Source organism: Hyaena hyaena, unplaced genomic scaffold (genome assembly GCF_003009895.1).
Source record: "Hyaena hyaena isolate Hyena2069 unplaced genomic scaffold, ASM300989v1 scaffold_331, whole genome shotgun sequence".
Classification (NCBI taxonomy): domain Eukaryota; kingdom Metazoa; phylum Chordata; class Mammalia; order Carnivora; family Hyaenidae; genus Hyaena; species Hyaena hyaena.
In genome coordinates this window covers 164,023-189,662 of record NW_024080965.1, presented here as the reverse complement: position 1 = coordinate 189,662, position 25,640 = coordinate 164,023, and the positions used below count along the sequence as shown (strand labels likewise).

Here is a 25,640-nt window from a genome sequence, read left to right as displayed (position 1 = left end):
CTCTGCGAGTTACTGATAGAGACGCAGGACTCAGCACCTGCCCCCAGCCCTGCCTCCCAGCCAGCACACTCAGGCTTGAGTCCATCTCTGCAGCTTCCAAGCCCCCCATGCCAGGAGGCCTTTCCAGGCCCCTTGCTGCTCCTCCCAACATGGCCGCCTCCTCCTGCCCTGTGCCCGTTATTCTTCATGGTCGGTATGCCCAAACCTTCCCTCCAACCCCACCCCACAACTGCCCTCACCAAACTCTCCATCCTGCAAGGTCCAACCTTTGAGCACCATCCCAGTCCCACCAGCTGGACTTGATCCTATCTGTTCTATCAAACGGAGCCCCTGAGCCTGACTCCCAGTCCCCCACCAGGCTTGGCATGCAGCATCTTCTCTAAAGCAGGCCTTTAGTTTTCCCCAACCAGGCAGGCCATCTCCCCCTGCCAGCCCGCCCCTCCCCTCCTCCAGGCAACCTCGTCTGCCTGCCTCAGCACTGCTGGTAGCACAAGCCACCAGTTCCTATTAAGTCTTGTCACCTTTGTTTACGTCCTGATAGCCTGTTCTAGGGCAGGGCCCACAAGAGATGCTAATGGGGAGAAAGGCACTCCTGATGCCTGACTCTAGAACTCTCCCTTTTACCCATCCACCTCTGCCCCCTTCTGAGCTCAGGGGCGGACTTAAGTCAGCCCTTCCAGAGAGCAGTTAACTTGCCTTTCTGGGCTCCCATTTGGCAACCATCTCCATCCCCACCTGGGTCAAAGAAGGCAGGCAGAGACTGCAGCAGTTCACAGACACCAGGCAGGCTGAATGTCAAGTACACTTTTACTGGGCCTCTGGGCCTTCAAATGCTACCCTCCCCAAGCCTGGGTGGCCCCGGCCCCACACTTCCAGCTGCACAGGAAACGGGCTGGGTGGAGGGAGGACATGTGGAATGTCTCATTCTCTTGCTCCAAAGGGTCTGAGGTGACGCTCAGCTACAGCTGCTTGCCTCTCCCCTGCAGCCCCCATCCTGCCCCCAGCAGCGAGACCCTCCTTGGGCAGAGAATTGGGCAGGGGGGGAGTGGGGGCGGAGGCTTCAGCACTGGAAACTGGCTTTACACAAGCAGCTGTTCTTGCTTAAAATGAGGCACAGGGAGCAGTGTCCAGAACTCTACCAGCGGCAGCAGTGAGGCAGAAGGCTAGCAGGAGAGGGCCGGACAGAGCCTGGGAGCCGGGCTGGCCTTTTCCCTCCGGCCCAGGCTGTTGAAGTAGTGAGGTTCAGCCCGCCAAGGCTGGAGCCAAGCACCAGACAGCCAGGTGGGGCAGCCACGGGTCACCAGTCCCGCTCAGCTGGCTCTCGGTAGGGTAGGCCTAAGAGCCTGAAGACATCCTTCTCCGTGGGGGTGGGTAGCACTCGGCCAGGCCCCGCCTTGAGGCCTCGGCTGTCCCGGACCACAGCGGTGCTGAGGGCATGCTCTGACAAGCTCATGCCCTTGGTTTTGGCCAGAGCCCGCATGGAGCGGTTGAAGTGGGCAGAGCCAGTGAAGTAGAGCAGGGCGCAGGCAAACTCGCTGTAGGGCACGACGATGATGTCCAGCCGTCGGTGCCGCCGCCCCGGCCCGGGGAGCTGGCACACGCCCAGGTACTTCTGCTGCTGGCCGTTCTCCTCCTGGCTCACCAGGTCATCCGTCAGGAACCCTGGCGCAACACGGGAAGGCTGCTGGGAGGGCAGGGAGCCAGGCTCGGGCTGCCCCGTCCTCCCGGGTCTCTCCCGTTCACCCCTGGCACCTCCATTCCCAGCTCACGGATTTCTCTGCTGGGCGACCTTGCCCCCTCTGGGCCTGCCTCCTTAAAACATGCATGATCATTCCTCCCCATGTCCCCTGCGGTGTCACAGAAAGGTGAGATCAAACAGTTGACCTGCAGGCAGTACTGAGCACCCATTACTGAGCAGAGGGGTGGTGGACTGTTTCATCTCTGCCCTGAACTGGCTCTGGCCACAAGAAGAGATGGCATTCTCACGAAGCCACCTTCCCCTGCTTCCTGCCCAGAGTGTGCAACTCTGAGGCTCTCCCTCCTGGGGGGTCGCCCAGCCTTGCCCTGCCCGGGGCCAAGCTGCTCGCCCAGAGATGGAGTTTCTACCTTGCTGCCGAAGGCTGTCAAGGAGGCGATTGAAGACGCCCTGGTGAGACCGGCCATCCGGGTGAGTGAGCAGCACGTCCACATCACCGCAGGTTGCCTTCCCGCGTCGGTAAGAACCACATGCCACACACAGCAGCCCGGGGCTGAAGGCCTGGGCTGATTCCCGGACCTGAGAAAGAACAGAGAGGCAGTGGGGAGGACCTGTGGGCCTCAAGACCTGCAAGGAGTTCCTCCCCCTCGGCAGCACAAGAGCCTTCCCTGACCCAGGAGCCCACACTTCCAGCTTATGCCCTGAGCCAATCCCTGGATGCATCATACAAGCCTGAGGGAAAGACCCAAGGAGGAGATGTCAGAGATCTACCCTGGGGAATGGCAGTTCTCTAGCTTCACTAGGACAGAAGAGAAGAAACCATGCTCATACCACCAGAGGCGGCCTGAAGGGGGATCGAAGAGGTGTTTCCTTGGATTCTGAGGGAAGACCCTGATCTTTCCTCCTAGAGCTCTTTAAAAGCGGAGAGAAACACCTTCTTTTGGCCTCTGCCCCAATCCATATGCCTGGGTCTGTCTGCTTAGGACAAAGGGCCAGGCACCCGGAAGCCCTCCGCCAGGCCTCCGCAGGCCCAGGTATGGATTTGGAGCTTAAAGCAGAGTGTGAGTTGCGGCTTGAGGCTTTAGCAGGTGGCTAGCAGGGTGCCCCGGGCCCAGACCTGGGGAGAAATGGAGCCTAGTAATACAACTGCACCTAGAGTAAAGGAAAAGAAAGAAAGCAAAGAGGGAGGCAGTTCTGAGCCAGTACTCACACCCTTACTTGGAGGAATGGGGCCCGGCGGAGAGGGAATCAAGACAGAAGGGGCTGTCAGCTGAAGGATCACCCCTCACTGAGGGGAATAAGCCCATTAGCCTCCACCCCAGAGACACTGAAGCTTTTCATATGCAGATGGCCTCCATGCCTCTACCCCAGGACACTGAGATTTCTGGGGCCCTGGATACTCCAGCCAGGACACCTCAATTCTCCTGACAGGCATGGCTCTGCTAATCCCCTCAGTCCCTTCTTGAGCCTCCCAAGAGGATGGGAGGAGACCTAGGATGAGTAATCCCATCAAGAACTCCTAAAGCTGGAGCCCTTAAATGGGGGGAGCAGGCCAGGTGGGAAGCCACTGCTGTTCAAATGGGTTAGGGGCTGGAGGCTCACTGGGACATTCTCCGTGCCTGGACACCATGGCTGAGTGACAGTGTCATTACTAGCCCCAAGGCCTGGTGACGGGTGGACAAAAGGGTCTATGCATCCATCTCGCGCCAGCCTCATAGTCCCGTGGCCTGGTGGCCTGGAGTAGAGTTAGAGGCTGATTGTAACCAAACTGGGCCAGGGTGTCCACAGAGTCCTACCTGATCAGAATCTGACTCCAAAGCAGCAAACCTTGCCCACAGCAACCACCCCATAATCCTGAAGCTGACTGAACAAACGATATATCTAATCCAAAATATACCCTAGTCCCTCTCTAATCTAGGTTTTATATGAACTTACTCTCTAATTCAACTGTAAACCAAACCCTAATGTTGGCCAAATCTTATTTCTAGAACAATGACAAATCTTAACTAAAAGCATCCAATATTAAGAAAACCCTACTCTTAATCCAGGCTGCACCTTAACTCAACTCAACCTACCTTTTCTCTAACCTCAAACCTAATTGTACCAGTGCTGTGCCTCTGCACCAACTCTAACCCACACCCTGAACCAGCCTCAGGTTGGGGAGACTTTCAGAAGGTCCTTACCTCTGGAAAGAGATTTTTAAAAAATTGTACATTTGTACAAATTTTGGAGAGAAAGAATCCATGGTTTTCATCGGTTCTCAGAAAAGTTTGTGAATCAAAAAACATTAAGCACCTCTGCTCTGACCCCGACCTGGCCCAGTTCAAACCCCAATATCCTCAAGTAGTTCTGACCATATTCCACCTCTAATCCAGCCCCCATGTCAACCCAGTCTCGACATTCTAGCATCTCTGCCAATGTTCACTCTACTCTAATCCAGAGACCTGGTGTTACAGCCCTTCCCTACCAAAGCCACCCTCTCCTCCAGCTTCAGTCTCAACTTGCCCTTTCCTCACTGGTCCCAACCTCTGCTGTCCCACAGCGTCCTCTGTCTGGCTCCCCAGCTGAGGGATCTGGTGTGCTTGGCTTTGAGCCAGGCCCTGAGCTTATAGCAAGGCCTGCTTCTCCTCACTGCTCTGGGGCCCCTGCTTACTGTCTGCTCAATCTCTGCAGCTTCCTCCCTGGGTATGCGTTCCAGAAAGTCATCATAATGCTTCAGGCCAATGGTCTGCTGGGTAGTCAGGGAGGCCTGGCTGCGGATGTCTTCTAGGGTCCGGAAACCCTGGAAAAAAGAAGCCAGATGAGGAGGCTGTGAGCATCCAGGACCAATGGAGAGGCAGTGAATGAGCACATACACTGGGCTACCATCACCCCCAAACTCCAAGGAAGGCGTGAGGTAAGACCAACCCCAGGAGTGGCTGGGTCTGTAATCAGTGGGACTCAAGAGAGGTAGGGATCATGGGAGACACCCCCCAGTCCAGCCCCACCACAACCCTAAAATAATGCTTCATGAATGCATCATGCTGGGGGATTCTGGGCATGGCCAGACTGGGAACCACTGATCTGGATACTGAGCCTTGAGTCCTGGTCTTCGCAGGAGAGCCCTTGTTGGTCTGGGAGACAGAGAAACATACTTCTTATCTCTGTCTACACCACAGATTAATGCCTTGAGGCTACCAAGCTACAGGACAGTTCTGGAAGCCAGGAGACCTAGACCCCTTGAAAAGCGGTCTCCCGATAGTCTGGGTTCATTCCCATCTGAGCACAGGGTATGAGAACTGTGGGGCGGGACCTCTGAGAAGGACCAAAACTGAAGTGGGTTCAGGGACACGGTGTGACCTGCTGGTACCACATCTGGGCAGTCTTAGCTCCAGCTCCCCAGATGTTAGAGAAGAGCTCCAAGACAGGCACGCTCTCACTGATATGGTCCAGCTTCCGCAGATGCCCGCTCTCCAGGATCTCTGCGATTTTTTCGGCCATCCGCTTTCCAATCCCAGGGATACTGAAGGCCTCCTAGGGGTGGAGGAGGCAGAGGTAGGAAGGGAGAGTGAGAAGATGGCAGGCGCAGAGCCAGCAGCAGGCTAGCAGACTCCTTCAGCAGGAATCTGAGTAAAAGCCAGCCTGGCTCCTTGGCAACTGATGGCTGTGTAAAGCGTGGGCACAACTGAAGATGAGAAGTTCGGATAGAATGGGCTGGGAAACTTGCCTCTTGGTTTTCAGAGGGATGGAGGTGAGCACAGGAAGTAGAGAAAAGGCAGTAGTGACGATACTGATCACCATCACCCTCACAACTGTGAGAGCAGCCATTCACTGAGGCTTTGCTGCGTAGCAGGCCTTACTGCACGACAGCGAGCATCTCATTTGGTCCTCATGGGAACACCTAAGTTTCTCACTCTTCTTGCTCAGTTCCTTTTCATTGCTCAAAGGGTTTAAGTAACTTGCCTAGAATCACACGGTGAATGATGGGAACCAGAATTCAAACTCTGGTCTGTTGGCCTCCAGAGTCTAAACTTTTTAAAAACTATTTACTGTGGGAAAAGATTCCAAAATAGAGAGAACAGTATAATGATCCTCCAAGTACCTGTCAGCAGCTTCTATACTGATATCAGGATTTTGTCAGTCTGCTTTCATCCATCTCCCATTTTCTTTTGTGCAAGTCTTAAAATCTTAAGCATTCCACCCGATCCCTCTTGTGACTGGTGCCACCACCAACCCCTGGCCAGTAAACAGAAGGCCCCCCATCCCCCCGCATACCCTGTGCCGGCCCCCAGGTACCTGGTAGGAGGTGACAGGCTTGTGGAAGCTCTTGAGGGCATTGATGGCCTTGGCATAGCCCAGGGCCCTCCACTTGTCTCCCTGAACACTGTAGGCTTTGGCCAGTACTTCCAGCTTCTCTGTGATGTGGGGGTTGTGGTTGGTCATCTTCTGGCTCGAAGGCTGTGCACAGACCCACTTATCCAGGCCCTCAGGGGCTGGGCTGGGCTCACCATCTCCCTCAAGGGGTGTGGGGTAGTGGCCACTGATAAGGGCTTCCAGATCAGCTGCGCTGACCTGGGTCTCTTCCCCATCACTGGTTTCATCATCAGAGCCAGGCTTGAGGTGGGGAAAGAGAGGAGATGATAAGTTCACACCCCTAGGAGAGCTCCTCAAAGATGGGGGCTGAGCCTCCTAGCCAGACTCAGGAATGAGTCAGACCTGAATCTCCTTAAGTGAGGGGCCACGTTCCATCTGGCTTCCCCCCAGTGCCCAGTCCTAGAATCCCCAGTGGTATGTGGTAGATGTGGCCCGGGCAACTGCAGACATGATGAATGCTGGGAAGAGCCAAATGGCCTCATAATAAAGAGGCCCTTCCTCTTTCAGGAGCCTAGGACTTTCTGAACAACCACCAGGCCCTCCCTGTTTCTGTGATCTAGTTCCCAGGGGAAGGGAGCTGTGAGGGCTAGGAGGCTCCTGACCTGGGCTTGGGTGCTCAGGGCTGTTTCTGCCCTCTGGGGAGGAGATACAGGCCTGGTGGGAGGAGGGGGAGAAGAGAGGGCTGTCCTGAGCGGAGCCCCATTGGCTCCAGGAGCAGAAAAGTCTTGGTCTGTCTTGCTGAGCTGTGGTTGGTCCGGGTACCTGCGGGGATGGTAACGGCAAGTTAAGACCCCAAAGGTCTGGCCCTACCTCTGCTCCTAATACTCTACTTTGAGATCTTGGTTTCCTAATGTATCCCATTAAGACAGTAAAGTTATTTTTAGTAACCCGAGAAGAGAGTTCCGGATGCTGCCAGAAAACAAGAGGAAAGACTGGGGCCAACCCACCTGTTGGGGATATAGATTCTGAATCCTGCCGTGTCCACCAGCCTTCTCTCCTGCAGGCACAGGCTGAGCCAGGTGGACTTCACCAGCTGGGCGCCCTGGGGCAGCTGGGGCAGTCGAAGGAGGCGGAGGGCTCGCTCACAGTCCATGCCTTCATCCACCACAATGTGAGTGACCCCTGGGGCCTGGGCAGCGCATATCTGGCCACCATGCTGGATAATCTGCTTCTCAAAGAGCTGTGCCCGGGCCTGCCCAATGCCACTGGGCACAACATGGGCACGCAGGGAGCTCAGCCACTCTGTGTAAGGGACATCCAGATGCCTACTGTCATAACTGTCAGATATGATCTGAATGAACCCTTTAGAGTCCTGTGCCCCCAAACAATCATTTTCCTTCCATTTAGACAGCCAGCCTTCTGGGGAATTCTACCGCAAACATACAGTTAATTTCTCCATGGACCATCACTTGATATAAGGGGCAAGGATTTTGATATGTCCTGTTCCCTCATGTAACCTAGAACAGTGTCTAGCACATTGTAGGTATCCTATATATCACTTCATTTGATCATTTATTCTTTCAACAAGTATTAATAGACACCTACTATTAATAGACAGAGCAAGTGGCCTGTCAAAGACTGGGGCCCAAGGCTTGTGCAAGAGAGATACAAACCAACACGCAGTCCATGGGCGGGCAGAATCAGCTCTAATATCTGAGTCTAGACATGAGCAATATAGGAATCCTAAGGGTTTGAGTACATGAGGGCTCTGAGGGTGGGTCTGCTCACCTCCTGCTTCTCCATCTTCTTGCCTGGGAATCTTTGCAAGTGCTTTTGATGATGGATCGGTATGAATTTTCTTCCGCTTAGGAAATGCCTTCAAGATGCCCCTGGGGTCCATTGAGGAATGGCCGGATCCTGGCCTTTAGGTTTTAGGTTTGATCAGGGCAACTATCATGTGGAAACCCAGAATTGAGGTTATCCAACCCTTCGCCTATAAAGGTGGTCTCTCATGACCAGGGTTTGGGGGCAGTAGCCCAGTTCCTTGGGGCATCCCAAACCGAAGAGAACTTTAGCAGTTTAGCCTAGCACTCACCAGCCTTTCAATGTCAGAGTACTGGGGGGAAGAAGGGGAAGAAAGGGCCTATTAGGGAACTTCTGAGTGGTACAAAATTATATTTCTTGGAGGGTTTGCTCTAAAGATTCAGTGCAGTGTCTGCCCTGCTGCATCCCACTTTGAAAGGGCTTTACCAAAAGGGGACGCCAGGCTAGGAAATGGAGCTACAGCTTTACCTGGGCTCCCAAGAGGGTTGAAGGACTGGGAGGAATCTGCATCTAAACTCCACGTGATCTTTCTTTATCCCATCACAGACCGGCAGAGGAAACCCTAGGAGGCCAGGGTGTTAGGGAGGCGGGAGAAAACGCCCTTCACCTGCCCCGGTCGCCGGCCACCCGTCACTGGGGTGCTCAGCCCCGCAGCTGCGGGGAGACAGGGCAAGGCGGCAGCAGGTGTAGGGCGCCTTTCCGAGACTTGGGGACTCTTCGCCTCACAGCTGGGGGTGGAGACGACAGGCAGCTGTGGGGCACCCGCCACGAGCGCAGCTGGCACGCGCCAAGGACTCCCACCTGGAGGTCAGAGGACAGCTGGAGGGTCCAAACCCAGACCTAAGGACCCCTGCCCACCGTAGCGATTCGGTCCCAGGTGGGGTCAACTTCAGGCCCCGCGGGTGGCAGGAGTAAACCACTTACCAGGACAGCCAATGAGAGCGGACGAAGGGAGTGGTGGGTGGGAAGTCGAGGGGGGAGGGGAGGTGGAGAAGAGCAAATGCCCAGAACATCTTCCGGGTCGGCCGGAAGTGACCGTAGGCGGAATGGTTTCCATGGCAGCGGCCGGGCGCTTGGCTAGGCGCAGGGAAGATGGCGGTAACCGGTTGGTTGGAGAGTCTGCGGACCGCCGAGAAGACGGCGCTACTGCAGGACGGTAACTCGAGGCCCCTCACGAGCCCCCTAGTCCTTTCCCCCAGGGTCCAGCCCTCCGTGCTGGCACCTCCGCGAAGGGCCTCCGCCTGGGACTGCCGAGCTGGAAGGCCGCTGCTGCTAGACAGGCCGTCCCTCATTGGCAGGTGAGGAAACTGAGGCCCAGAGAGATGACGTGACTGGAACACGCGTCTCTGGACACCTCCTAGTTTCCTCTACCCCACTTCGCCCAGCTCTGAATTCTGTTACTAATAAATAATAACTCCCTTCACATTCGTTATGTCATTTGCTCCCCACAGCTGTCCGAGAGGCTGTTAATTTCCCACTCCATTTTGTAGAAGAGGAAGCTGAAATCCGAGAGGGTCTTAGACCAGCCCTAGCCCTCCCCAACCCCGTCCAGTCAGTGCGGATTCTGTTGCCGAACGTAGCCTGCTGTCCTGGAGAGGCGGGAGACCTGGGATCTAGTTACCACTCTGCAGTTAAATCACAGCCTCTTTGCTTGCTTGGGCCTCGTTTTCCTCATCTGTAAAATGAGCTGGATGGGTTACCCCTGAGGTCCTTTTCAGCTGTAGTATGTTTGTAAGTGAAACTTCTAAATGTTCCCTGGGTCTATAGGGAAAACAGAGCAAGGGCCCCAGGGCTGTGCCTGGAAAAGGTGGGCATGGGGGTATGGAGTCCTGACTTTCTCTCACCCTAGGATTGGCGGATGTAGGAACCCCCAGTGCTGCAGAGCCCGTTCCTGCACCCACTTGGCAGCCAGAAGGAATTAGATCTGAATTCTTGTAGATTTTAGGATACCAGTAGAGGCGCACGTCTTTTGGGCAAAGGCCAATCAGGGAAGCATGTAAATTAAAATCACCTGCTCATTTGTTCATTCACTCAGCATTTAGGGAGGATTTTAACTATGTGTTAAGCTGTGTACTAGAGCGGGGGGGGGGGATGTGTAAATAAATAAGAGTGTGTGTTAAATAGAGGTTGGAATCTTTTATAAAGTGCTGTGAGAGCACAAAGAGGGGAATGATCATCTCTTTGAAAGAAGACGGGACAGAAGAGGTGATACTAATGTGTGTTTGCAAGTGGAGAAGAGGGGACGGCTGTTGCAGGAGGAATGATTCACTTGTAAAGGAAGGTGTGGAGATGTGAGAGTATATGGCGGATTACCAGGGAAACGACAAAAGCACTTAGGGAGGCTGAAGCACTCACCCAGTCATAACCCGCCCCACACCTTGTCAGGTGCTAGGTACTAGGATGCAAGCCAGTCATAACCCGCCCCACACCTTGTCAGGTGCTAGGTACTAGGATGCAAGGGTGAATAAATGCTCTTTTCTCAAGGAGCAGTGAGGAGAAATGGTGGGACATGAGGAGGGATTTTAAATAAATTGGAGTATGTTGTGATAGATCTCCTATGCCAAGCTAAAGATTTTGGACATTATCTCATACAGCAGTGGTTTTTGGTTTTATTTTAAAAAATAGATATGGGGCACCCGGGTGGCTCAGTTGGTTAAGTGTCCAACTTCGGCTTAAGTCATCATCTCCTGGTTTGTGGGTTCAAGCCCTGTGTTGGGCTCTGTGCTGATGGCTCAGAACCTGGAGCCTGCTTGGGATACTGTGTCTCCCTCCGTCTCTCTGCCCCTCCCCCGCTCATGGGGGGGGTGTGTGTGCATGTGTGTCTCAAAAAAAATAGATAACATAGATCTTACCATTTTAACCATGTTTAAGGATACAGTTCTATGGCATGAAGTATATTCATATTGTGGTACATCCATCTTTAGAACTTTTTCATCTTCAGCTGAAACTCTACCTATCAGAAACTAACTCCCCCATTCCACTTCCACTTGTTTAGCTGTTGTGATACTACTACTATGAACATGGGTATACAAATACTTGTTTGAGTCTCTGCTTTCACTTCATTTGGTCATAGGACAGTATCTAAACAAATATTTGATCATGTAGGATTTTGGTTTTTTGTTGGTAGCATCACAAAAAAGTACAGATAATTATTGTATAATCTTTGGGTAAGGGAAGATATTCTAAGCACAACTCCTGGGTAGTAACCACAAAGGAAAAAATAGTTGACTATAATAAAAATTAAACAGTTGTTTGAGAACCCGTTCCACTTTAAACAAAGTTAAAAGGCAATTGAAACAATATTTGCAACATATATGATTCATCGTTAATATATATAACCATATATAAGTTCAATCAGATCGGTAAAAAAAAATGAATTCCCAAATAAAATAAGCTAAGACCTAAACAGGTAATTCACTAGAAATGACCAATAAACCCTTGGAACAGTGTTCAACCTTACAAATATTTAAAGCTATGCACATTTTCCTAATATGTTATTAGAGCATAGAATTTGGCATCAAATGAACTTCAGTCAGTTTGTCGTGTCACAGCTTTTTGAGCTTGCACAAGTTGTAAGCCCCTTATGCCTCAATTTTCCTCATTTATGAAACACACAGTGGGGACACATCGGGTTACTATGAGAATCAAATGCAATAAAACCTGTGAAGTGCCGGCCACTAGGAAACACTGCACCCTGCCTGGACTCAAGATGGACTCAAGAGGGTCAGGCCACACTCTCAGCTACTCACAGGCAGCACTGTGTACCCCACTCCTGACAGGAAAACCCTTTCCAGCTCTATGAGCCATCCAGATGCTTGAGGGCACTATAACCTAGGAGCATGCTAAGAGGCTCTGCAGATTTGGGGATGAGTTTCCCCAGAATACAAATTAGGACTGACTGCAGGGAACTGTGTCCGGGGGAGTGAATTAGTTGGGGAAAGTCTTGGTAGATCAGATAATGACTCCTTTAGCTGCTCAAGGTCCCTGAGCCTCATATTCATCAAGCGTAGGTTGAGTACCTGTCCGGTGTTATTAGGCTCACTAAGGAACCTACTTACATCAACTTACCCATTTGTAAAAACGTAGAAAATTACATAGTCACTTAAGAAAAATGCTTATGATTATATTATATAGGTGGAATAGTTGGGCTAGGAGATTCTCCTGGATTCTTGTATTCTTTATTTTTTTTAATGTTTATTTATTTTGAGAGAGAGGGAGAAGTGAATGGAGGAGAGGCAGAGAGAGAAGGAGACAGAGGATCTGAAGCGGGCTCCCTGCTGACAGCAGAGAGCCCTGATGCCGGGCTCCAACTCATGAACCTCGAGCTCATGACTTGAGCTGAAGTTGGATGCTTAACTGACTTAGCCACCCAGGCGCCCATGGATTCTTGCATTCTTTCAATGAGAGTTGAATCAATGTTCATTTATTCATTCGGTTAATATTTAGTTGAGCTCCTGATATATTCCCAGGTACTTTGCTTGGTGGTACGGAAACCATAGGCAAGAGGGATGAAACCTCTCCTATCTAATAGAGACGGTCAGTAATCAAAGAATCACACAAATGTAAATCATATCCAAGGTAAATGCCATGAAGAAAACATACAAGGACTAACATTATGTGGCTGTGTGCCAGGAATGGCCTAGAGATAAGTAGAAGGCAGAGCAATCACATGGGTAGAAGGAGTGCTTGGTCAGGAAACTCAGTTCAGTATTCTGAGCTCACAGGCTTGGTTTTAGGAACTGGGGAGAGAAAGATAAATATGGCACTGTTCCTGGGGAGGCAGGACACTTTTTTAAAAAAGTATCATACTATGTGATAAATGCTCCACTGTGGATATGAATAAAATACTAGGGAGGCACAAGCAAATAAGGAAGTGATGCATTTGGCTGAGGTGGCTGACGACTTCCCAGTGGAGTGACATTTGAGCTGGATTTTGAAGGGTGAGGAGTTCAACAGATGAAAAGAAGGGTGGAGCTTTGCTGGTAGAGGGAACAGCAGAGCAAAGGCACGTTCAGAGAAAGCCGCAGAAAGGAAATGCATCCCCAGATGCGTCTTAATGGTGGGCAGTGGTTGACAAGGAGTTCATGGGTAGCTCTGGGAGGGTTTCTCATGCCCATGCCCAAGGCTGTTGGTGTTTCCCAGGTTGATCCCTTGATGTACAAGGTAAGAAGTGGCTTGTGGGTAAGCGACTCTCTCTACTTCATGCACAGGGAGAAGGAAGGTGCACTATTTGTTCCCAGATGGAAAGGAAATGGCTGAAGAATACGATGAGAAGTCAGGCGAACTACTTGGTAAGTGACGGGGCTCCCAGTGGGCCCTTAGGAACACTTGGGGTGATCTAAGCACAGGTAAACACTTCTAGCCCGAGGCAAGCTTGTTCCTGAGAATGATGTGAGGTCAGGGCTGAACACCGGAGATGGAGTGGGTGTCTGCTCGACCAGTAAACTCCACCTGACCCCCAGACAAATGAGAGCGGAAGTCTCCTGTAGGGAAACTGTTGGGCGAGAACTGTACAGGGAAGGCGGAACTGGAAGTGAGCCTTGTAGGCTGAGTGAGAAGAGGTAAGGACAGACTTTAACTGTAGTTGTTTTGCTTGTTTTGTTTGTTTGTTTTCCGAAGCCACACCAGGAGCAAGCAAGCATCAGAGGCAGCAGCTACTCAACACAGGGCGCCAGAGGCGGCACTGTGAAATCTGACCCTTACCTTGGAGAATGCCTGAATCAAAAGGGGTTGGGAGTAGAAATGGGGCTTTTGCAGCTTTGTCGTTTTCATTCCTGCAACTCTTTTCCTCTAAGACTAGGCTCATGAATAGGGGCTCCAGCTCAGATTTCTGGGAAGTATTTGATTTGTCCATCCTCTGTGCCAGGTACACACATCAGCATTAACTGACTTCCCAGAGCTAGGTGGCTGCTGCTTTGACCCAGGGCCCGAGGCTGTCGGCAGTGGGAGTTGGTCTCTTTATTAAGTTCCACCTGAAATGCTAAGACCAGTGATGGAATCATGGGTTGGGTTATTTTCTTGACTTTAATTTCTTCCTGGGCCTGATCGACAGGTAGTATTGGCAAGGGAATTTCGTTTTCCCTTTTTCTGACAGCTCATAAATGTCGAGAGCCGACAACACAGATTACACTGGTTTGCATTTTCTCAGTCTCCAGTCTTAAAATGTGTGTCCTGCGCATGTTCAGTCGCAGAGTGAAGTGTTGATCCCTCCTTATTATTAGCTGCTTGGGCTCCAGTCCCAATTGGTTTAGTCTGGTGCTATTAAAAATCTTGATGTGTTTAGCATATGACACTGATTTGGTAGAAACCAATACAGTAGTAATATCCTTACAATGCATTGTAATTTATAGTGCTCCCAGGGGGTGACAGCCTTGGAATGCCTAACAGGGGCGAGCTTATGAAAGCAGGGGTCACGTGGGCTAACCACCACCATTGCCAGGCCAGAGGCTAGCCGGAGTTCCTCTGCCCCAGCCCCCCAGCACCACTTCTCTCCGCTACTCAGAGCAAATAAAACAGCTGTAGCTGCTGTGGCCATAAAATCAAGCAAACAAATAACCCCAGGCCTCTTAGTTGTGCTTGGACATGAAGTTAAAATGAAAAACAAGTTCAGGTGCCTTCATCTGTAGCATCCCACGTTAACCTGTCACTTCTCTCGGCAGGTGGGGAATAGACAGTGGCCTACAAACTCATTTTTTCTTAAAAGCAGAAATGGAGATTGATAAGAGAACATTGTTTGGCTAAAGTTTACCTAATAATGGTATTAATACCATAACTTTTATTGGGCACCATGCTAAGTGCTTTACGTGAGCTATCTCCCTGAGTCATCCTCATTGCCGCCTGAGAAGGTGTGCGCTGTTGCCCTCTTTTACCAGAAAAAAACGGAGCCTCTAAGAGGTTAAACACCTTGCTCAGAATTCTATAGCTGGTTAGTTTCTGAGTTAGGATTTAAGCCTAAGTCTGCCTGGTTAAGAGCCCATGCTTTAATCCACAACAACATAGTATTAGCAGTTGAGAATATTTAATCCTGCTTTCTTTTCTTCTTACTAAATTTTACTTTCCCCAGAATGATCAGAGCAGGGGCTGCTGGGAGCAGAACAGAGATGGACTGACAGGAACACCCCATTCAAACCACTGGGCCCTTTTTGAACAGCTGACCCTTCTCTTACCCATCTCCAGCCACTCCACCCCAGCTTTGCCAGCTGCCCTTGCAAAATACTGTTTATTATTCATTTTTTAAGTATAAACAATCCCAGGGCCTGAACTAACGTCAGCTTGAGCACTCTATGAAGTAAAATATGGACAGGGTTATTATGGCCATAAATGGGAATTGTTTCCATTTTTCCAGCTAACTATACAAATGTGATAATTGGATAAACTGGTTTTCTGTTAGAAAAACCCAGAAAGTAATTTGCCAGCAGTGCATCTGTGTAGGATAGAATTCTTCCAGTCGGTGTTAATAAGCATAGTAGTGTCATATTTTTTTCAACCCTCTCAATGCTATTCATTCCCACCCCACACAATGCGTGCTGTATGTAGTCATAGAGGAAAAACCTGAAGGGCCCCATAACAATGATCGGAACATCAAACCAGCCCCAGAGGAACACAGCATGTCAGGGGGGGCAGAGGCTGAAGGGCAGGCCATCCCCCAGCGATTACATTTGGATTACCGGCTTAATCTGCTTTGGTATTTGACCGCCAGCCTAACCACCCCAGGCTGCATTTGGAGGATATTGAGCACTTTCATCCCCAAGCACTTCACCGGCTTTATAAATGACCCACTCGATTCCCTTCAGCCTCCTCAGGGATGGGACGTGGCAGCTGTTTAATAGCCACAGAGCAATGTTGCAGTGTTTTAGGGCAGAAAAGAAGAATCCTGCATCCAGTTTAAGCTGCAGGGAGTATTTAGGAAAGGGGAATGTAATTATCCACATTGGAAGCGGGCCAAGGCTTGGAGCTTTGGGGAAAGAGGCCTTTAGGACCTCCACTTTCCAGCCCACCTGAAAGATGGGGCTCCCTTTCAGCAGTCTAGGACATCAGCCTGCTTCCTGCTGATTTAGGGAAAAAGCCCCCAGGCACTGCCTCCTTCATCTGTTCCCCAGCAGACCCTGTAGGGTCATCGACAGTCTCCTTTCCAAAGACTGGCCCTGGCTCAGCCGGGAAGGTAGGACAGCATCCCAGGGAGCTACCTTGCACACACTAGTTTGGGTTTAACATATAATCAAATCAGAGTGACAGCAGGTGGAAACAGTCCTCTGTTGCCGCAGGAACTGTCCTTGAGTTCAGGAACAAAGACAGGACAAGAAAAACGAGACAAAGTGTGTATTTGCACGCGTGCATTCATGCCCATGTACATGGGGAAAATAACAGGGACTCCACCAAAAATGTTTATTGGCTCTTATCTCATAACGGAATGAGTAGGAAGACCTTCTTCATTCTAGCAAAGAATTTAATCCAAGGTGTTTAAAAAAAAAAGAAAGAAAATGGTGTGACAGCCAGAAGGCTGGCTTCCAGTTAAGCGACGTATTACATGAATAGATTTGGATACACTCCCGGTCACAGCCCATTCACTTAAGAGAGTAGAAGTATTTGTGAAGAAAAAAAAAAGTTGCCTATAAAGCATATTTCCAAGTTTTACTCTTCCTTATTAATTTTCATTATAAACTTGGAAATGTGTTTCTAGGGAGAATTTTTGGCCCAAAGACGTAATAAAATCACACTGCAGAATGCAGCAGACCTTATAAAAGCACATATTCAAGGGAAAATTCTAATTTTACAGCACACTTTTGTGTTCAGCTTGCATGCCTGCCTTGGAGCAGGGAGGGGGTTTGGGTTTGGCACAGCTGCTCACAAGGTCTCAAACCATCCTGAGAATCAAGACAGCAGGTCTCCCCCCCTCCCCCCCCAGCCCCACCCCAGCCCAGCCCAGAAACAGGAGCGGATGGGAGCAACTTTGGCCAAAAACCAGGCACCTTTTGAGTTGTTTAACTCCGCATGACGCTTCAGGAAGGCTGTTCGCCTTTAGTGGCACTTCAGCCCGGCGAGGACCCTGGGTGCAGCAGGAAGGGGAAGGAGCCCCGGCATTAGAACTCAGGAAGGCGCCCCTGCAGGGACCGGGCTCAGGGGCCGCACCATGATGACATGGATGAGTGGGCTTCCTGAAAATCCTGGCAGGGGGCTCCAGGTAATGTCCACCAAACTAGCATTTTCATTTATGATTTCCATACCGTATGCGCCTTACTTGGGGGAAAAAAAGGCACTTATGTAAACATGTGGGTTGTAAAACAAGGTAAAATAGAGACGATTGTTTGCATTATAAAAGGGTAAGCCTGCTCTCCAAAGCATTTCCTGTTAGATCATCTGTAAATAATGCATATAAAATATGGCATGTGCCTAAAATTTTGTTTAAATACAACCCAGGCTGTTGTTTTAAGCCAGGTAGACCTGAAGTGAGTGAATTTCTACATTTGGACTTTCTGAATCATGAGACAAATTGTCAGCTTTCACCCTCGTAATTAATTTTTCCTTTGCACATGTGTAGAGGGGAAAAATACATCTCCAGTCACACTTCTTGGGATCCACATGTTCCCTGTTACCAGTAGCTAGCTACCCTTTTCTTAACCTGCACATCCCTCCCTTGCTTGAAATCATGCCTGGAGGATTCTTAACTCCACTTAGCTCCTTTTGGAGTTTTGTTCCAATCCGTTTAGTTTGGGCACCCGTGATGTGGGCTTTCCAAGTCATCCAATGTTGAAATGCTCTCCTGAGTAGCTACGACATCCTGCTCGGATGGACGAAACTGGGGTAAAGGCCTGTCGTGCCTACTTTTATCCTGTTCCGGTTATCTAATGTGATGTCAGTGATTCAGCAGGGAAGAGCAGTCCCTTCCTTCCCCATAATCCCATTGCTTCCTTCTCTCCTCAGTGAGAAAGTGGCGCGTGAAAAGTGCCCTGGGAGCCTTGGGCCAGTGGCAGATTGAGGTGGGAGAGCCAGCACTCCCAGGAGCAGGGAACCTGGGGCCTGAATTCATCAAGGAAAACAATGCCAATGTATGTCTGTCTGTCAGGTGCCTTGGGGAGGCTGGGGTGGGAGTGGGCTGCCAGCCCTTTTGAAGGCAAACACCAGTCTTTACCTCCTTATCTCCAGGGTACCCACCTGGACCCAGCCCTCTAGAAGTGTTTGCTTGAATGAATACCCAAAGGGTTTTGGCTTGGTCATCCCAGGATTAGGGCTGGAATGTCACACAGTAGCAGGATCAGAGGGGAGCTGTGGAGAGGAGCACAGGGTCTCCTGTTGTGCGCCCCGGGGAGGCTCTGCAGCAGGGAGCCACCCCTTCCTCCCCCTCTCCAAGAGCCGTCCTTAAGTTGGATTTGCCTTCTGCAGCCCATCTTCATGCGCAAGGACACCAGGATGAGCTTCCAGTGGCGGATTCGAAACCTTCCCTACCCTAAGGATGTCTACGGTGTCTGTGTGGACCAGAAGGAGCACTGCATCGTTGTCAGAACCACCAACAAAAAGTAAGTGGCATCAGGAGCCTGCCTTGTGTATGAGCACGATGGAGGGAGGGTTGGACCTGGGGTTGGGGCTCAGACTGCTCCCTGCCCTGGAGGGCAGAGCAGCCTCCCCCCAGCTCTGAGGGAGGAAGGAGGGCTGCACTGAAGCCCCAGAAGGTGCTGAAAGCTGAAGGACTTCCTCTCTGCAGGAGCAGCTCAAATAATGTAATCAGCTCCATCGGGGCAGGGAAATTTGAGCAACGAATGTCTGGTCCAGTATCTGGCACGTACTGGGGTTGAGTAGACGAGAGGATGAGGGAATCACTTGGCTGTTAACTTGTGATCTTAGTGGTTCTACTGTAAGATTATTACCTTGACCTCCTGGCTGGACCCAATCTTTGGTGCACTTGGCCTGGTGATATCACTGTTGGGGAACCATGGCCTGGAAGGCACACTTATCTAAGGTGGCAGTTACGGAACTTTAAAGGCCTAGTCTGGGGGCAGCACACCTTATCCCTCACGGGACTGAGAGCCAGTAGGCAGGTACTTGGGCCTCTTGGAAGTCTCTTGCATTCTGTTTTAGAAGGGGTATTCAACTTGCCTTTGTTTCTCTCTTTGTATTCTGGGGGGGGGGGGTGCAAAAAAGTGGGGTTTAGGGGACAGAAGGTGCCAAGGCGGGAGATGTGATTCATGCAGGGCTGCTTCTGGGCTGACCATCTTGGAAATGCATTGATCGTGTTTAGATTTCCAGAGCTCCAAGTGATCACAGGGGCAGAGCCCTGTAGTGAATTGGTCTTGCCCTGGTCCAGAGGCATTGTAGTATAGGACCAATTCCCATGAAGTACATTTAGGGGCATTAAATTGGAAGGTTTTAGGAGCTACTGGTCCACAGCTGTGCACCCACCCAACATGCCTCATGGGTGCTAAGCTTGGGCCACAGGTGCTACCATCCGTCCATTCACAGCTTCACAAGCATAAGGAGGACCCAGCTCTTTGTCCATCTCCTCAGGTGGTGTGGTGCCAGCTTCCGCTCCCATCTCCCTCAGGTCCATGAGGCCCATGGGGAAGCAGCAAAGCTCCCAGGCTGCCCCAGCGCAGCCACGGGTCTGCCCTCCGCTTCTGACCCGCATACCCTCTCACTTTGGCAGGGTTAAGGGGATGGGGAAGGGGTGGAGATGAATGAATTAATTTCAAGATTATTGCTCCACATGCAGCCAGCAGCCCCTGCAGTGGGCCTTGTCTATAAATATAAAGTCATAATAATAAGGGTTTGCGTTTATAAAGCACTTTGAAGCCCTCAGATAAAAGGCAGTTTGTTCCCGTTATTGTTCTCATCATTAACGGGAGTCAGTGCCTAAAGTGGAATTTAGCAATTTCAGACAACAGAGAAATTGCCTTTAGGAAAACAAACTCTGTGCTTCAGCAAGCATTCCCTGGTGGAAGAGGCCCTGGGTCCAAACTGGGAACAAAAGTGCTTCTGATAGCACTTGAATCTGCAGCCTAGCAGTTTGTGGAGCTGGCTGCTGCCTCCCTTTTGTCCCCCAGAGGTCACTGTAGAATACAGATATCAGGCAGAAATGTGATTACCGGGGAGTGAGAGAAGAGAGGCTAGCTAGCTCACCAAAAAATTCATCTGCGGGCAGATCCGCTGGGCCCCATCTGCTGCACAGATCCAGCCGTAGGTGGCGCTGTTGGCCAGGAGCTACAGGGCTCGAAGCCCGCTCCTGCGCTCAAGGCAGGGGGGAGGCATTTTTGAACTGATGGGTGAGGCCAGGTGGGATGGGAGTAGGTGAGGCCTGGAGGGGCAAGGGGTAGGGTTCCCACAGAGGGGCGAGAAGTATGTGAATGCCCACTTTGGAGCCCACACTGAGCCTCTGGTCCAGTGGCCCTGCCTGGCTCAGCCTAGCCTTCTTCAGGTCCTTCTGCCCCATATAGGAAAGGTCGCTAAATCTTTAACTGGTTCTTTCTGGAGTCTAGTGGCATTTTCATCTACCAGGAGGAGTAATGTGTCTTACACCTTTACTACCACTGATTGAACAACTCAGTGGCTGTTCTTTTGGGTAGGATAAGCTCAGCTTTTTCAGGATACTTTAACAATCTGTTTTCTGGAGCTCCTGGGTGGCTCAGTCAGTTAAGCTTGATTTCGGCTCAGGTCTGATCTCATGTTTCTTGGGTTTGAGCCCCTCGTTGGGCTCTACGGTGACTGTTCAGAGCCTGCTTGGGATTCTCTGACTCTCTCTCTGCTCCTCCCCCGCTCACAATGTCTATCTCTGTCTCTCTCTCTCAAAAATAAATAATTTTTTAAAAAGATAATTTTTTAAAAATCTGTTTTGTGATCATCACACCACCCGGAGTTGGGCAGGATACATATTTTTATTGCTGTGTTACAGAGTAACAATTACATCAGTGTGTTTGTCAAGTCAGCATGATGAACTGACTTGCAAAGGGGAAGTTGGTGATTGTCTGGACAGCCACCTAGACCTCTGCAGTTTCCACCACACTGTGGCATTTCTCTCTGGCTTGCCTTCTCCCTTCACCTGCTGGTTCTGTGCCTGTCCCCAGTCTAATACTCTGGAATGTGGTTACTAGTAAAAGCCAGAGTTTCTTTGTCCGTACCTGCCTTGTCCCTGAAGTACTGGGTTGGCCACTTTTCTGGAAAGAATTGATTCCAGTGTGTCACGTCCTTGGCCTCGGGTATTAGAGAGGGATGAATGGAGGAAGAAAGAAAGTGCTTTTCCAGGGTCCCAGTGTGGCGCCGCCTATTCCTGATAAGGGTGTTTGTGCAGAAAGAAGCTTCTTAGCCTCAGCCTAGAAGCTGGCAGCTATAAGTTAATGAACCAGGGCACTGGTGGGTGGGGGGAGGGGGGGAGATTGGCTTAAATTTGGTCTCTGCCACGTGCTATCTATAGTATTTGGGGCAGGGGTTCCTCATGTATCATAGGAGAGTCCTACCTGCCTCACAGATCGTTTGGGTAATTTGACACAGTCATACACAGACAGACCCCCAGCACAGTGGCCAGCCGGCAGCAAGTCTTCAGCAATTCTTTGGAAATTGGAACTTGGCTGATTGGACATTGGTGACACTAACACGGTGGCCGGTGTTCATAGGCATCACTGGAAAAAGAGGATCCCGCTTTCAAATAAATTCTGGAAACTGAATCAGACAAGTTTCTCTTTGGTAGGACTCACAGCAGCCTTGGTAGGTGAACGTGCACACTGTGACTCTAGGAAGGGCCGCTTTAGGCAGAGATGACCGGTTTGCCGGGAGCCATGGTGTTTAAGAAAGGAGCAGGGTATGCCTGCTGATTTTCTAAGGGCAGAGCTGGCCTGAGGCTTCCGTGGACCACCCTGGCCATGCCTGTATGACCGTGTGCAGGGCGCCCTGATGCGTGTGCGGCACGGCCCGTGCGACTGTCCACCGCAGACCCTGCTTCTATTTTCTGCCTCTCCTCAGAGTCTCTCCCTAAAGGCCTGACCTCTTGTGCCCTCTCTCAGTTCCCTGCAAGGGAGAACGGTTGGGAAAGGGCTGGAAGTTGGGAAGAGGATACAGTGGGAGAGTGGTGGGGCATCATAGGTCATTTCTCAAATAGCCAAGAGGAAGGAGCCATCCTTTCAGCTCAGGGTCAAGAGAGGTAGAGTTGGCCTGTTCTGGTCTGTTTGACAGGGACTTAAAGTTCATCTGGTTCAGTGACAAAAGTTCATTCAGCTCCTTTATTTGAGGAAGGAATTTGCAGGAAGAAACTGGGGCCCAGAAGTTAAGTGGCCTGCCCAGGGCCACAGACCAGGACGGGGCGCTGTCCTGAGAACCTTTGCTTCCCTGTGTCTTCGGACACTTTGACATTCAGAAAGGAGAACTGCTGTTAGAGTGCCCAGAGGGCCCGCAGGGTGGTGGCTCCCAGGGGCGTCCATCCTTGGACAGAGTGAGGAACCCAGCCCAGGGAGTCTGTTGCTTTGGGGAGAGGATGCGGAGAGAGGGTCAGGAGGTTCATGGAAAAATCACTTGTAACAGGGGCTTCTCCCCGTACCAGTTTTGTGACTCCGGCCAGAAAGACCTAACTGTCCGTTCCTCTGTTTTCTCTTCTGTAAAAGCAACCAACCTGGAGGGTTGTTTTGAGGATTCACTGCGTACAAAGCAGTGTCTGGCCCAGAATAAGCATTTACCAATGCCCCCTTTCATTGTGTGACCGAGACTGAACATGGTAATAGGAGATGGGGACAGGGAGTGTTGTATGTCCTCCGAGACCCCAGGAACCACTGCGCTGTGAGGGTTTAGCTTTCAGGCAGAGATAGGTTAAATCTTTCTTCTTCATCCTTAAATCCCCAGCTCACAGCTCAAGGCCTGGGGCACAGTTGATGCCTGAGACACGTTTCCTGTCTCCTCTAGTGCTGCCTGAGGCTGAGCATTCTGACTTTCCCAGAAGCACAGTGGGTCCCTCTCTAGTCCAGGTACTGGTGAGAAAGTCAAGTGTGATTCCTCTTGAGGCAGATCTGAGGCCAGGGAACGGAGGTGACACAGGGTGGGCTGCTCCCTGAGGAGAGAAAGCAGATGCCCTGAACTTCCTTGAACCCTGCCTCAGGAGCCTTTGTGGAAAGTTGTGTAACCTCAGCCAGTAAACTAAATCCATGAGAGATCTTGGTCCCAAGACCAAGAGAGCCTCCAAGCCTCTCTGCCTCTGCCCTGGCGCCCTGGCCTCGTGCTGAAAGGTGTGGGTGTGGGACAGGGGGAGGCAAGCCACACACCTCAAGTTCCCTTTGATCTTGTCATTGTCACCATGGAGGCCAAGCTGCCCGGGTTTCTTTTTCCAGTCCCAATGTCCCAGCCTGGGGCAATGAGGTTTGCCAGTGTGCCTCTGTCCCCGTCCCCCCAGCACAGGACAGGTGGGCAGGAAGGATGTCCCTGCGCTCTGCACAGTAAGGCCTTACACAGGCCCTGCGTGTGCTTGGGCTGCTGCTCCCTCAGTTCTGTTTCTTGTGTATATTTGCAGGGAAGATGTTAACACTTCCTAACAAGCCTTTGTGTTCATCTAATCTCTGCTGTTTAACCTTTGACTCCCCCCTATTATCAGTGTCTGCCACCTTTGCTGGCCAGCCCAAGGGCCCCAGGAAGAGCCCTCAGCCCAGGCTGGCTGGGAGGATGAGGCAGCATTCCACCCCAGTTTGCAGGCAGATGGATCGCCTTTCCCTGGGGCAGAGCTTTGGAAAATAAAGCAAACTTGTGGTGCCATTAGGATCCCCCAGCCCCCACTCCTTTTGAACTGTCAGCCTTTAAGTAAACATTCTTTTCCTGCCATGGGTCCCAGCACCTTGGCGAGAGCAGAGGACCTGGGAGGAGGGCTCCCCCCACCCCAGCCCCCAGAGCCTAGGCTAAACTCGGGGATTTGGGCAGGAGAGCAGGACAGAAGTGCCGCATTGATGTCAACTCTGAGTCCCTGGGGCATCGGGGCTTTTGAAGTGGACTCAGGGTAGCTGTCACCACAAGGGCCAGGCCCCTCGGAAGTATTAAAAGCCCCATCCTCTCCAGGCCCCTCCCTTGTTTGTCCCTGCCGGCAGCGCTGCCCTTCCCGGCCCACACGGCCACTGCAGCAGCGGTGATGCCACTGCCAGGGCCTCCACTGCACGGGCCTGTCGCTAGAGATGCGGTGTGCTGAGCACCCAAGCAGGAGCGAGGAACTTTACTACTGTTTCCACTGACCACTGGCTGTGAAGCCGGGCAAGACATTTCACCCTTCTGAGCCCCGAGTTTCCTCTTTGGTAAAGAAGGTCAAATTTCCTGTAAAACAAAGTCCAGTTGTACACATTATGGGCTAGATGTTGCTCTCTGGGTTTTTCAGTTCAGTTTGTTTTTACTGAAAATGATCATTAATCTCTGGACTGGCACCTGCAGACGATAGGGACTGTATGTGAAAATGGGGGAGGGGGCCGCAGGGGCAGCAAAGTAGCCCAGAGCGCCAGAGAGCCAGCTTCCGAGATGAGTCCGGTGACTTGTTCTCGTAGATTGTCCTTGTGGATATACTTCCCTCTAGAGTCAGGCCAGCAGGGTCTTCAGAGACAGACCCCAAAAGAGGAAAAGTAGCCGTGTCTTTCAGTGGAGGTCCGTGGGAGTGGCAACTGTTGGTCCCCAGCTTTGGGCAACATCTCTAGATAGATGTATTCTGTCCCTTGTTAACCATACGTGTTCCCATGTCCTAGGGCTGCAGCGGAGGCCTGGCCTGCCTGAGCTGTGTCACAGGAGGCTGCTTCTGAGTGTGGTTGGGGGTCCTGAGCCCGAAGCAGGGCCCACGCTAATCCCTGGTCTAACCAAGGAATCATGACGGGTCCTGCTCTTTGGCCACTGGCCTGGCCCAAAGGTCCTTCATTCTTTTATGTCCAGGCCCGCTAAGCTCTAAAATACTGGTGTTCTAACTGCCTTCTCTTCTTCCTCTTTGGCTCAGTGGAAGAACTGTATAGAAACTGCACCAGAGGTGCCTGCTGCCCCGTTGGCGGTCACCTCGCCAGATGTGCGTGTGACCTCTTGGTGTTCTCACAGGTACTACAAGAAGTTCTCCATTCCTGACCTAGACAGACACCAGCTACCTCTGGATGAGTCCTCGCTGAGCTTTGCTCATGCCAACTGCACGCTGATCATCTCTGTAAGATTTGCCCAGACCTCTTGGCCCCTGCATCAGGGAGAGGCTCCTTTTTTCCCCGCCCACTTCCCTTCCCATAGGGGCCCCCCGTTCTGTCACAACCCTGGAGTGTGCTTGTTAGAGAACAGGCACCTCTTCTTCAACAGTGGGAGGGGGGGCCGCTCAGGGAGGGTCTGAGCTGGTAAATCACAGCTGGAAGAGGAGAGGGTGATGTGGAGGGGTGGATATCACAGGACTGGGTGGGGTTTGGGTGGTAGGCTCCTATCCAGTCACGTGACCTTGAACAAATCATTCAACTCTATAGCTATCAGTTTCCTCATTTTCAAATAAAGGCATCAGAGGAGGTCCCCCCACCCCAAGGGGGGGATGTGACTGAATTAAGTCCTCTTCCTGGTTCCGCCCACAGTACCAGAAGCCAAAGGAGATCCTGGCAGCCGAGGCAGAGCTTCAGAAGGAGCTAAAGAAAGTGAAGACGGCCCACAGCAGTGATGGGGACTGTAAGACCCAGTAGCAGTGACCCCCGAGCCTACACCTCCGGCAGTGTGGAGGGGGTGAGGCTCTTCCTGTTGCCCCATGAGACTGAGGCTTGGGCCTTTCTGGTGTAAGAAAGCTCCTTACAGGAGCGATCCAGGCTCTGTGAGAACTGGGCCTTGGGGTGCTCCTAGCCCCCATATCATGGTCTTATCTCCTAAGTAAAGTCATTCTGAGTCA

The 25,640-nt window shown here is 51.4% G+C and overlaps 2 protein-coding genes across 9 annotated transcripts; one reads left to right on the top strand and one right to left on the bottom strand.

The window, feature by feature from the left end:
* Positions 1 to 784: 784 nt before the first annotated feature.
* On the bottom strand, positions 785 to 8,792 carry POLL (DNA polymerase lambda). 5 transcript variants are annotated; one of them, XM_039249265.1, is made up of 10 exons: positions 8,738 to 8,771; positions 8,282 to 8,375; positions 7,778 to 7,939; positions 6,997 to 7,291; positions 6,652 to 6,811; positions 5,972 to 6,289; positions 5,036 to 5,209; positions 4,350 to 4,478; positions 2,107 to 2,275; positions 785 to 1,662 (listed from the first exon to the last, which is right to left on the bottom strand). In XM_039249265.1, exons 3-10 carry the CDS (start codon positions 7,887 to 7,889, stop codon positions 1,298 to 1,300), a joined length of 1,722 nt encoding a protein of 573 aa, XP_039105196.1. In that variant the 5' UTR covers positions 7,890 to 7,939; positions 8,282 to 8,375; positions 8,738 to 8,771; the 3' UTR covers positions 785 to 1,297. The 5 variants fall into 5 exon arrangements, with proteins under 5 accessions (XP_039105196.1, XP_039105194.1, XP_039105197.1 ...); XM_039249263.1 differs by lacking the exon at positions 8,282 to 8,375 and having other exon boundaries at positions 8,738 to 8,792; XM_039249266.1 differs by lacking the exon at positions 8,282 to 8,375 and having other exon boundaries at positions 7,778 to 7,911; positions 8,738 to 8,753.
* DPCD (deleted in primary ciliary dyskinesia homolog (mouse)) lies at positions 4,572 to 25,640 on the top strand. 4 transcript variants are annotated; one of them, XM_039249272.1, is made up of 6 exons: positions 4,572 to 4,592; positions 13,024 to 13,104; positions 17,735 to 17,859; positions 18,194 to 18,327; positions 24,830 to 24,932; positions 25,336 to 25,640. In XM_039249272.1, exons 2-6 carry the CDS (start codon positions 13,065 to 13,067, stop codon positions 25,438 to 25,440), a joined length of 507 nt encoding a protein of 168 aa, XP_039105203.1. In that variant the 5' UTR covers positions 4,572 to 4,592; positions 13,024 to 13,064; the 3' UTR covers positions 25,441 to 25,640. The 4 variants fall into 4 exon arrangements, with proteins under 4 accessions (XP_039105203.1, XP_039105199.1, XP_039105202.1 ...); XM_039249268.1 differs by lacking the exon at positions 4,572 to 4,592 and adding an exon at positions 8,865 to 8,969; XM_039249271.1 differs by lacking the exon at positions 4,572 to 4,592 and adding an exon at positions 9,014 to 9,111.